We start from the raw sequence: 12,087 nt of genomic DNA on the forward strand, positions 1-12,087 counted from the left end.
AAGCAGTGACATATGCTCATTCTAGTGAAGCATTATTATAATGCCTTTATGCATTCATCCTAAACAGAGTGAAAATTACAGCAGAGTCATAACACAGAAAACAGATCATGTCAGGACCTCAGTGCGCTCATAATCCACCAACCCTCGACCCAGCATCTGGAGCAGGACATGTCCAACAAATTGGGGGCTTTAACACATACGTCACTGGTGATCAGGACTCCAAGCTTGCTATCATTTTCCTTGCTGATGCATTTGGAATCAATTTATTTGTAATGTATTTATTCATTCCTTCGTGATCTGGGATTTGTTTTGCAGGGTGGGAAGTTCCAAAACTAAGGTATATTTTTTCGATTTTGCAAATGTTAGTCACTGTATTTGGGAAATGACATGTTTTGCCCTAATTAATTACTATGATGTAGGAAGCTTGCAGACAAAGTTGCGGAATCAGGATTCTTGGTTGTGGTTCCTGATTTCTACTACGGTGATAAATTCACTCTAGAAAAAGCTGGACAAGGATGGGTCGACACTCATCCCCCGGTTTGTTTTTCTTCTTGCCCTTGTTGTCTTATATTATTATTATTATTTTAATGATGATTTTGCACTTAGGGTTTAGTGATTAGCAGTCTTGGAAATTGAGGCATGGAGTGGAAAAAATACCCTTTACTACTTTGTTTGGAAAGTGGAAAAAGAAAACTTCAATTGTTGGATTTGTTGAAGTTTTGTGTTATTGTTGTATTTAGGATAGAGGATGTGACGATGCTAGGACTATAATTGCTGCCTTGAAAAGCAAAGGAGTGTCCAAAATTGGAGCTGCAGGTTTTTGCTGGGGAGGTACTACTATTTGATTGTTTCTTACCTTTTTCCTTAAACAAGAGCCATTCTTATAGTTTTTTCTTGTATTATTTTTAGGATAAATTATAATTTGTCATCTGAAATATGTCTCTTTTTACAATTTGCGGTGCACTGCGTGTAATGTTTTTCCGGCACAAAATCGATCGGAAAATGTGGCAAAGTGCAAAAGTCGCAACAATGGCCCTCTAGTGATTATTGATTTGTGTTTCAATATTTACTTTGGTGACGGGACCATAGTTGAAACGCAAAGTTTGAACTGTTACAACTTATGATATAACCAAACTTTTGCAGCTCAGATGTCTATGTTTTGCCCTTTCTATGGTAGGTATGGTGGCAGTGAGACTGGCAAAATATGACTGTATTGAGGCTGCAGTCGTGTTGCATCCGGGTCCAATCACAGTAGAAGAAATAAATGGTAACAATTTCCCAATTCTTGAATTTCTATGTCATATTATATCCAAAGAATTGATTTTATCCTATGATTATACGGAATTTCAGAGGTGAAAACCCCAATTGCTATACTGGGAGCAGAGATTGACCATATTGGACCACCTGAGATGGTGAAGCAACTAGAAGACGTTTTATCATCAAAACCTGAGGCAAGAAACTGAAATTCATCTTCTCCCATGACTATCAAAGTATTAGATATCGCATGATTGATCGATCAACGATATGTTTATCTTGTAGGTTGATAGCTTTGTGAAAATATTTCCTGGCGTTGGACACGGATGGACTGTGAGATACAACGATGACGACGAGTTTGAAGTGAAGAGTGCTTTGGAGTCTCACTCGGATATGTTGAACTGGCTGACCAAATATGTCAAGTAAAACGTGGAAAGGGCGAGCATAATGAAGAAAAACTAAAGTAGAAAGCAGAGCAAGAAGTGTTGTGAGCCATGGATAAGAAATCTGTGTTTTTACATATTTAAAAAGTATGCAAAATAAAGATCCAGCCTTCCTTAAATACACATGGAGCGCCGCCTCTGCATAACTAATCTCACCAACAAACTAACCATCTAACCAATATAGCATCACATAGTCAACAAACAGAGCCAATAGAGAAAAGGGGAAACCAAAAACACGAGTTATAGAAGAAACACTATTTACAAAGGAAATGACGACAATGCAAGAGTGAGCAACTATCCTGCATCAAGGTGAATATGAGCAGCATCAACAACATCACTAACAACACTTCAACACATAATATAAAAATAATTAATTAATAATTAAAGCGTTTGTAGGAACTTCAACTTTGAAAGCTTCCATACAGAAGGTGTGTTGGATAAATGAGAGCGTGGTCTGAATATGTGCAGAATTCCTAGAAAACATGCGAATTAAAAGTCATGTCCCTAATGTGGCTAATTTGAGATTATTCTGTATTGGATTTTGACAGCCACTTGAGCATTTATTCTGGCCCAATAGCTTCTCTTTTCTTGGGCGTTTTATTTTTTTTCGTATAGATTAATTGAGCTAATTATACTTATACCTCTCCTACAAAATATAGAATTATATCTTCTCCTAAAATAGTTTTGAAATTGTACTTACACTCTTTTTAAAAATTCTTTATTTACACTGCTACAAAAGGATTTATTTGATATGCAATAAGTTAGTAGTAAGTCAATTGTGATAAATACGAATTTTCATTTAATTTTTTCTGCTAATAAATTTCGTGAATTTTTGCTAACAAAGAATCTATTTGTTAGATAAAAACAAACGTCAAAAATATTAGATATAATTTTTTAAATTACAGAAAATTCATATGTAATTATATCAAAATTTTGGGAGACGACGATATAACTATCCCTATATTATTATTATTATTATTATTATTAAAAAACTAAAGATAGATAAAATAATATAGTTAGAAGAAAGAAAGAAATGATTAGAGTAACATGCAAAAAGTTTCAACTCATAATTTATTATTCCCATCTCTTTTATTGCTGAGTTGATGATCACAACTCACAATTGTTGGGCTATGGATATGGCTTCATTTCAGACACTTCTTTCTTTCTCTGTCTTTTTTTTTTTAATAAAAAAATATTTGACCACTAAATGCGATATAATTAATAAATGTGGTATGTGCTTGTCACTAAGTTTGTATACCGTTTGAGTTAATTCATTTAAAATGAAACACTTATAATTGGGGATATTTTAATATTCACTTTAAAGAATATTAGGACATGCACAACTACAAACTAAAATCAAAAAAGAAAACAGAATGCAAAATTAAACCTAGGAGCACACCCTAAATTATCAATCTTCCATCCAGATAAATGATATATATATTTGTTATGTAATTGATGCATAATTAAAAAAAATATAATTAAATGTATAATTTTAAAAAAATGATCGATTATTATTATTAATTGGGATGAAATGATATTATCCATTTCATTTTTTGTTTTGTCCCAATTCCAAGTTGAAGGTGTACAAAGCACAGACCACTTCTCCAAGCTCGCTCTCTCTAAGGATCTGAGACTGCTTACACGCTTTGCTTTGAATCCTTCTCTCTCTAAACCTTCAACCGGCGTAGTTCTTCCTCTCCTCATTTGTCTTTTTGTATATTTTTGCATTGGACATCATCGCCGGCGATTTAGGGGGAGTCCCATTTTCCAGCTGCAAGTCTTCATTCATTCCTCATACGGACTTCAGCCCCTTGAAATATCTTCTGACACTGACAGAGGAAGTCTTCAGCTCTGGAGACCCCATTGAAGTTTCCATTTTATCTTCAAAAGAATTAGTTATTGACAGTTTCTTGAATCAACTCTTTCCTTTTGTCACCAACTTCTTCGTTTTCGTTTGAAAATATCATCTGGGATTTCTTTAAATTTCTCTTTTCTACATGTTTTGAACTCTCTTCATTTTCCGATCCAAAATACATTTTGAGTCGTCAGTCGAAAAGTCAACATTTCTTGGTTTGTATGTGATCTAATCTTGCGACGTATTAAGTGTAGATTTCTCATTTTGGATGCTTTTTAGCTAAAATATGCAGCCTGATCAGAGAAAAAAGGTATACTTATCTTTGCTTTTAGCTGTATAATCGCTTAAACATAATAATTAAATGGTCTGTGGGTCTCGTATGTGGATGATTTATTGCGTTGCGTTATTGATTTCTGAATGTGGGTTGAAATGTTTACTTTGTCTTCCCATATATATGTGAATTTTATCAAGTAGGGGCCCTTGGAGGACAATCTTTGTGCAAAAACCTGGTTTGTGGTTTCTGATATTTGGAATACAATTTAGTTCAAAGGGCATTCAAGAAGCAGAGCAGATACCCGGAGCTTTGAGTTCGTAGAAGTTGGTTTCCTTGGGTTGCTATAGTCTTTTAAGTTCAAGTTGTCAATTTTTTGTTCTCTTTTAACTTAGGCCATTCTCTATGGTTATGCTGTAGGTGCATCTCGTCTTACTTAAAGATCATCATGATTTGAAGGATCTATAAGGGTTTTAGATTTTTCTCTGCATTGCTCTGTGATGAATTGTAGTTATTAGTTGTCAGTTTCTGATGGATAAGTTTATATGAGAAACTTGAGAAATCTTGATGCTTTTGTGCCTGAGGTTGGAAATTGATCAATAAAAGTTCTCTGGTGGGTAGGCAAACTGGAATGGATATGGTTCTAAAGATATACAATTAGTAAAAGAATGTGGCATTGTTGTCTTTATTGATGACTAGCATGTCTTATTAAGCACCATGGACTGCTGACAAATGCAGTGGCGTAAATGAAATATTTAATTTCTCTTTCTTTTATTCCTGCCTTTTCTCTTTGGTTTCATTTTTAGACGCAGTCTTATTTTGGCTGGGATTTTTGACCTTTTAGGTGGTTATCTAATTCAGAGTCATTTCCACTAAAGATTTTCTTTTGGACACTTTTCTATCACTATATTGAGCTGTATCATGGACACATTGTTCTGCGAATAAAGAAGTGTTCATGTTTTTATACGTCTCAATGACTTGAACAAGTTGAATTCTCTAGATTTTCCCTTCATGATCTGTGTGAATGCAGAATAAAATTGTGATACTTTGGCAAAAGAAAAGTTTGTCTGAGAACGCTGGATGGAGGTGATTATTGTCTTGTTCATTTCCACACAATAAAGTATCTTATATTTAATTGCAGGCTTCTGCAGAAATAGATTTCTTCACAGAATATGGTGAAGGAAGCAGATATAGAATTGAGGAAGTTATTGGCAAAGGTAGCTATGGTGTTGTCTGCTCTGCGTATGACACCCATCTTGGAGAAAAAGTGGCAATTAAAAAGATAAACGATATCTTTGAACATGTCTCTGATGCCACACGCATTCTCCGGGAAATTAAGCTTCTTAGGCTCCTTCGTCATCCCGACATTGTTGAGATCAAACACATTTTGCTGCCTCCTTCTCGAAGGGAATTCAAGGACATATATGTGGTGTTTGAACTAATGGAATCAGATCTCCATCAGGTCATTAAGGCAAATGATGACTTGACTCCAGAACATTACCAATTCTTTCTTTATCAGCTTCTTCGAGGCATGAAATACATACATACAGGTAAAAATTACTACAATTTTACAAATATAATTCCATTCATTCTCAGTGTTTACTTGATCCAGTTGCACCTTATTTCCTTGATGCAGAATATGCAAACATTTATGCTTCTTTCAACTTGATTGCTCTGATTTTGTATGATCTTGTAAATCGTTTTTTTTCCCCATGCAGCTAATGTGTTCCACCGGGACTTGAAGCCAAAAAATATCTTAGCAAATGCTGACTGCAAACTAAAAATTTGTGATTTTGGTCTTGCAAGGGTGGCCTTCAATGATACTCCCACAGCAATATTTTGGACAGTATGGTGTTTTTCTTCTTTATTTTCTCACACACTATTTTATTTCTTTTAGACCGATTAGGCCTGCTCATTTGCACGTGAAGCTGCTGTGCACTTGAAAGAGGGAATAAATTTCTCATCTTTGGTATTCTTATAGGATTATGTTGCAACAAGGTGGTATAGAGCTCCTGAATTGTGTGGGTCTTTTTTCTCTAAGGTACAGTCCCTTTTGACTCTTTATTATTTGTGTTGGTTGTGATTATCATTATCGGCATCCATCCTTTGTGATAATAATGAGTATACTTGTAACAAGTATTTTGGTATGGTCTCTTTTACAGTATACCCCTGCAATTGACATTTGGAGTATTGGTTGCATATTCGCTGAACTTTTGACTGGGAAACCTCTATTCCCTGGGAAGAATGTTGTTCACCAGTTAGACCTCATGACTGATCTGTTGGGAACTCCACCTCCTGAAACCATTGCAAGGGTGTGTGCATGTGATGATCTTTTTTTCTTTTTTCTTTATGCAAACAGAACTTCAAATTTCAAAATGATGTTAGCTTTGTCATTTATTCTTATCATGCCATGTGACAGATAAGAAATGAAAAGGCTCGGCGATACTTAAGTAGCATGAGGAAAAAGAGGCCGATCCCTTTGACGTACAAATTTCCAAATGCTGACCCCCTTGCTCTTCGCTTGTTAGAAAGAATGCTTGCTTTTGACCCCAAGGATAGACCTTCTGCAGAAGAGGTCAAGTATTTTAACTTTCTAATTTTTGAATATCGGCACTTCTTTGTAACTTAAAATTGTTGAAAAGTTATTGTTGTGTACTGGCAGGCTCTTGCAGATCCATACTTCCGAAACTTGGCTAGAGTGGAGAGAGAACCTTCTGCACAACCAGTTACTAAAATGGAATTTGAATTTGAAAGGCGAAGGATTACGAAGGAGGATGTTAGAGAGTTGATATATAGAGAGATTCTAGAATATCACCCAAAGATGTTGAAGGAATTCTTAGAGGGAGCTGAACCTACAGGCTTCATGTACCCTAGGTATTGTCCTTGATACTTCATGAGTAATTACTTTATTATTCGTCGTTCTCTTCACATCTTCTGACATGATTCCCAGATCAGTGAATTTATTCGTCTTGCCATTTTTCTCAATTTGTTCATTTTGTTCTCCTTTTGTACAGTGCCGTTGACAAATTTAAGAAGCAATTTGCATATCTTGAGGAGCATTACAGAAATGGAGCTGCCGGTCCACCTGAGAGACAACATTCATCATCTTTGCCTAGGTAAGATCATTAGTGCTTCAATTTCGCCCCATGCTGCATCTTGAGTTATAGTGCAGAAATAGTGAAATTGCCATTTTATCTAATGCTTTTGCATATAGCGCCACTAAGATTTTGGTTGGGCACAGGCCATGTGTATTATATTCAGAAAGCTCCAACCCTAGTATGATTGATGTTGCCAATGATCTTTCTAAGTGCTCCATTGAAGAAGTTGAGAAACCACAAGTGGGACGGTCTTCTGTACAACCTATGACAAGATTTCCTGTCCAAGTTCCTCAAAATGTTCAAGGTATTCTGAATTGACTGAATACAGCTATTAACTTATTACTGATATCTTATCCAAGAGACTATATTCTCTTGGCAATTGATATCTGTTGTAAATTTTCACTACTGTTATAGGATCTCTCTGATGTAATGAAAATGTGAGATTCCAGGTTCATGAAGGCTCACAAATTAAATATTTATGTTACTTCCAAACTTCTGAACAAATGAAACCAGCCAGCTCACTGTATGCTACTTTTCTGAAGAATTCCAGTAATCACCAACTTTTATGAGTTTAACAACTGTATGGAACACCACACAGTTTTAATTGCCAAAGTTGCCAGTATATTATTTGCCTTTTCCCTGGCCAATCATGCTCTTTTTAGGAGAGCATCTCTACTTCTTGGTACTTTATGATAACAATGGTGATCTCGGCAGGTGGAGCTGCAAGGCCAGGCAAGGTTATTGGTTCAGTTTTGCGTTATAACAATTGTGGAGCAGCAGCAGCATCAATAGAGGCTACTGACCAGCGAAATATGGCAAGGAATCTTGGTATCCCAGCTCAATATATTGTTCCTAGCTCTTCTTACCCGAGAAAGCACCCGAGCTGCAAGAATTTAAAGGGGGAAGAACACTGAAGGTCCAATGGGATGGAGCCCAAATCCAATCTATATGCTGCCAGCAAGTTGCTGCTCAAGGTGCAGCTGGAAGGCATTGTTATTAACTTCATGAAACAAAACTGCTGACAGGGATGGACTCTAAGTTGCTAAGTCAAGCACGCAACTAAAGGAATGGGTCATCTTCGAGCTCTTTCAAGATTAGTTGGTCAGTTGTAAATTCAAATTTGTGACAGATTTCGGCATTACCCTCTTCTGGATTATTAAAGTGTTACAGTTCTCATCGCTCGTTAGATGACTTCTTGTTACAGGTTTAAGTCTATAACCTAGCACGGATTCTTTGCCAAAAGCAATGATAGTCAGGGATTCGTGTATTAGTAGAGATTTGCAGAGAGTGTGAAGGCAGAGCAGAAATATCTTTTGATCCTGGTTGATTCTACCTAATTTCCATGACTTGTTATAACAACTGTTTGAAGTGATCTTGTTTATCATACCTGTATTACTGTGTAATTCAACAACTGACGTTTGCTGATCATCCCTGCTTTAAGAACTCAGGGGAATAACTCTACTGCTTCTCTTTGTTAGGAAATCAAGCGGTAAACTCACGAACTGACTGCTTTTATTATGTTTAACAATACGCATTGATGTGCTTTTGCTAATTCTTTCTTCGGCAAAGATGATGAAAAGTAAAAAAAAGAACAATAAATCATGCAATCTGAAATTTAAATGCAAAGAACATATTTGAGAATTAGACCCATTTTTAGAGTAATTTACTGAACCCAGTGCTGACACAAAGCCTGGTCCAACAAATCATGGCCCATGAAATCCTTGAAACCAAGTTAAACCCAGAAGAAATAACGAGAAAAAGCTTAAAAAAGCAAAAGAAATAAATCAGATAAACCCTAATCTCATAATTGGCGGCAAAAATCTTTGGTTTTACTTGACACCCACATCAAATTTCGTATTGTTACTCCCAGGATTTGGTTGAAGTTGAATTATTCTTGAACGGTGTGCTTTGCTAATGCCAACACATTCAATGCTATTCCGAAGGCTCTGCTTCTCTATTTCAAAATCCTACCACAAGCCTTTTTTCCTTTCCCCAATATTCACGAACCCTTTCGGTGATTCGCGCTCTTGTCCGATACATCCGTCGAATTCCAAGACCCAAAGATTAGGGTTCCAAAGAAAAGTCTCGGTAAATTCACATAGCTTTGTTTCAGAAAACACCACAAATTCCATAATGGATGACCCGAAGACGCCCACAGTGGTGCCAATTCCACACCCTGATTATGCGGGCCGGGCCGAAGTTTTTCGGGCCCTGGAAGCCTCCTTGGGCTCAGCATTTAGCTCTCAACCCATAGTCCCGGCCCCGAACCCTCTGATCATTGTGATCAGCGGTCCTAGTGGTGTAGGAAAAGATGCTGTGATCAAAAGATTGAGGGAAGTTAGGGAAGAGTTGCATTTTGTGGTTACTGCAACTAGCCGGGCGAAAAGGCCTGGAGAAGTTGATGGTAAAGATTACTTCTTTATGAGCAAAGAGGAGTTTTTATCAATGATTGAGAAAAATGAGCTCTTGGAGTATGCATTGGTGTATGGTGATTATAAGGGAATTCCAAAGCAGCAGATTAGGGAGTACATGGCAAAAGGGTGTGACATTGTGTTGAGAGTGGATATACAGGGTGCTGCAACACTGAGAAGGATCTTGAGAAATAGTGCAGTTTTTGTGTTTTTGGTGGCCGAGAGCGAGGAGGCTCTGGTGAAGAGATTGATTGATAGGAAAACGGAGACGACAGAGGCTTTGCTCATGAGGGTTGCGTCAGCTAAGGAAGAGCTGAAGCATTTGAAGGAGTTTGATTATGTGGTTGTGAATAAAGAAGGTGACTTGGAGGGCTCGGTGAAGCTGTTGGAGTCCATTATTGATGCCGAGAAGGCTAAAGTGCAGCAGAGGATTGCAGTGATTTAGATAAACGCCAGGTAAAGTTTGGTGATTAGATCAGTATAGTTCCTGCTTCAAACTTCTTGGAGATAATTTTGAAACTGATTTGTAATGCTATTGTTCTCCTTCATCTGTTATTAACACATTTTACTTTGTGGTATTTGTTCATGTGAAACAGTTGATTAATGAGTCCATTTAATAATTCATTGAACGAGATTATAAATAGTTACCTACGCCTTTATAATTTAATTGGAGCAATGTTCCTTGGTTGCATAGAGTAGTGATGCCAGAGAGTAAGGTTACTATATTTTCCGGAGTCAATGCTGGCAGTGTGTATCTGAGTTCAAATTTCACATACAATGTGATCATATGAATTGTTTAGTGTCATATATTTACGCTTCCTATCTCTTTGGATAATTCTTTCATCTTGTTTCTCAAAGGTGCTCAATTCTGTGTTTTCTTTTGAAGGATGCACCACTCTTCATAAAATGAAAGACCATTAACTGACATCTTGGAAATATGTGCATCAAACGAAGAAAACCCGGTGAAACACGCATATTGGGAGATGCACAGGAATCGCCACTGAGTTCACCAGGGATTGTAAGCAGTTGTGATGCATTAGATTGAAGTTCTGCAAGAAAAACATTGTTCTTGATGGTGGGAGTCTCATTCTTCATTTTTTTTGGATACAGTTGATTTGTGTTTAAAATCGCGACTTCTTGATATAACACATAAAGAAAAACTATGGCACAGATCAAAGTTTGATGCCTTTTGAGTTCTATGGCCAGTCCTGAACTGCATGCATACTGCCTAATTGTAACCTAGGTGTCATGATTTGGACTGGACGCCACCCGATTTTAATGTTTTATATTAATGAGACAGAAAAAAAGAAATATTGACACTTGCATGAAACTTGAGTTGTTTATTTGATAGAATTATACATTGACTTTGCATGCCGGTGGGTATGTGGCTGGCATGTTTGAAATACTAATCTTGATCTCTATATACAGAGGAATGTAGAATCCTCACCAACCATGGATGCCATGTACAGTATGGAATATGGATGTATAAAATTTTGTCTGAGCTGAAAATGCGCGACTGAGTTGAACCAGATCTTCTATTCTGAATTTTACACAATATGTATAGAATTTTCTTTGAAAAACTTTATACAGATGATGTAAATTTTATACACGACGGATAGAAGGAAGACAGGACCTTTCATTTCATTCCACAATCTGGCGGGGACGTCAAGTTTTAAGCAAAAGTCAACAACAAAGTAAGAACAACATCATCAACGAGTTGCTCTACAAATCCTCTAGAAACTGGTTATATCTGTATCCTGGTATTTTAGGTCACATGGTATAAGTCATTGATTAGGGCAAGAATGTACAAGTCAATCTTGCAAGAGTTGCAATTGATAAAATCATGTGGGACCCATAATGTGGTAATGCCCAGATCATATATGTAACATTCAACACATAAATTGCAGAAACAGAGAGGGAGATGGAAGAAGAAGAAAGAAGGTTGAGAGAAATTGAGACCTAATTCATTTCCTGATAATCTCTTTTTTCCACCTTAGTCCCTTTTTACAAAGTTTTTCAAGGAAATTTGACAAAAAAGGTAGAAACCAAAAGTACATCTAAAATAGGAAATATTGTGACAATATAGTGCTTGCTTATTTCTGCAAATTTGTGTATGTTATTACCAACTAAAGCAATAAATACAAACGTTGTAGCTTACTACAATATTTAATATGTTGGTAGACAAGTAGCAATTATTCATACATTCTCATGTTTGGACAAAATAATATGTGCAAATGCTTGCTACCACTTGGATCATTGTACTGAGATTCTCCTTATATCTCTGGATTTCCTGCCAGTGGCTAGAGCTGCCTCATCACATATGATTAATTAATTGAAATTGTACCTGCTCCAGAAAGTGGACATTCTGTTCCAAATTTAAAAATACTTTATCCAATTTAACCATTTTCTTTTCTTAATTCAAGAAAATTTAAATATCTATAAAGGAATTGGTCATCGTCTCTATGAGTTTATAAGTTTTTTAAAATATTTTGTAATGTAGTTGAGAGTTTTATAAACTATAAAACTTTTGATAATTTTTGTTTAATAAAAGAGCTTATATAACATATGAAAATATGATACCGAAAGCTCGGAAGTCCCTTAAGAAAGCCATACCAAGTTCTTGATTTATTTTTAAATAATGATATGTTTTAAAAAAAATATGATCATGTTGAATTTTATAAGTTTTACAATTTTATTTTATTAAAATATTTCAAGAATTTATTTCTAAAATTCAGTTATTGTCATATAAACATAA

General features: G+C 36.1%; 3 protein-coding genes across 3 annotated transcripts; all 3 read left to right on the plus strand.

Moving 5' to 3' along the window:
* On the plus strand, positions 53-1,818 carry LOC105171407 (endo-1,3;1,4-beta-D-glucanase-like). Its single transcript, XM_011092509.2, has 7 exons — positions 53-255; positions 316-337; positions 420-537; positions 741-831; positions 1,178-1,267; positions 1,351-1,451; positions 1,540-1,818. The coding sequence occupies exons 1-7, from the start codon at positions 108-110 to the stop codon at positions 1,678-1,680; spliced, it is 711 nt and encodes a 236-aa protein (XP_011090811.1). The 5' UTR covers positions 53-107; the 3' UTR covers positions 1,681-1,818.
* On the plus strand, positions 3,249-8,382 carry LOC105171408 (mitogen-activated protein kinase 16). The gene is made up of 10 exons (XM_011092510.2): positions 3,249-3,862; positions 4,965-5,373; positions 5,542-5,669; positions 5,805-5,864; positions 5,986-6,135; positions 6,243-6,398; positions 6,486-6,697; positions 6,838-6,939; positions 7,065-7,225; positions 7,636-8,382. The coding sequence occupies exons 1-10, from the start codon at positions 3,839-3,841 to the stop codon at positions 7,833-7,835; spliced, it is 1,602 nt and encodes a 533-aa protein (XP_011090812.1). The 5' UTR covers positions 3,249-3,838; the 3' UTR covers positions 7,836-8,382.
* Positions 8,679-10,662, plus strand: LOC105171409 (guanylate kinase 2, chloroplastic/mitochondrial). Its single transcript, XM_011092511.2, has 2 exons — positions 8,679-9,788; positions 10,219-10,662. The coding sequence occupies exon 1, from the start codon at positions 8,836-8,838 to the stop codon at positions 9,775-9,777; it is 942 nt and encodes a 313-aa protein (XP_011090813.1). The 5' UTR covers positions 8,679-8,835; the 3' UTR covers positions 9,778-9,788; positions 10,219-10,662.

This window comes from Sesamum indicum, linkage group LG10 (assembly GCF_000512975.1).
Source record: "Sesamum indicum cultivar Zhongzhi No. 13 linkage group LG10, S_indicum_v1.0, whole genome shotgun sequence".
NCBI lineage: Eukaryota > Viridiplantae > Streptophyta > Magnoliopsida > Lamiales > Pedaliaceae > Sesamum > Sesamum indicum.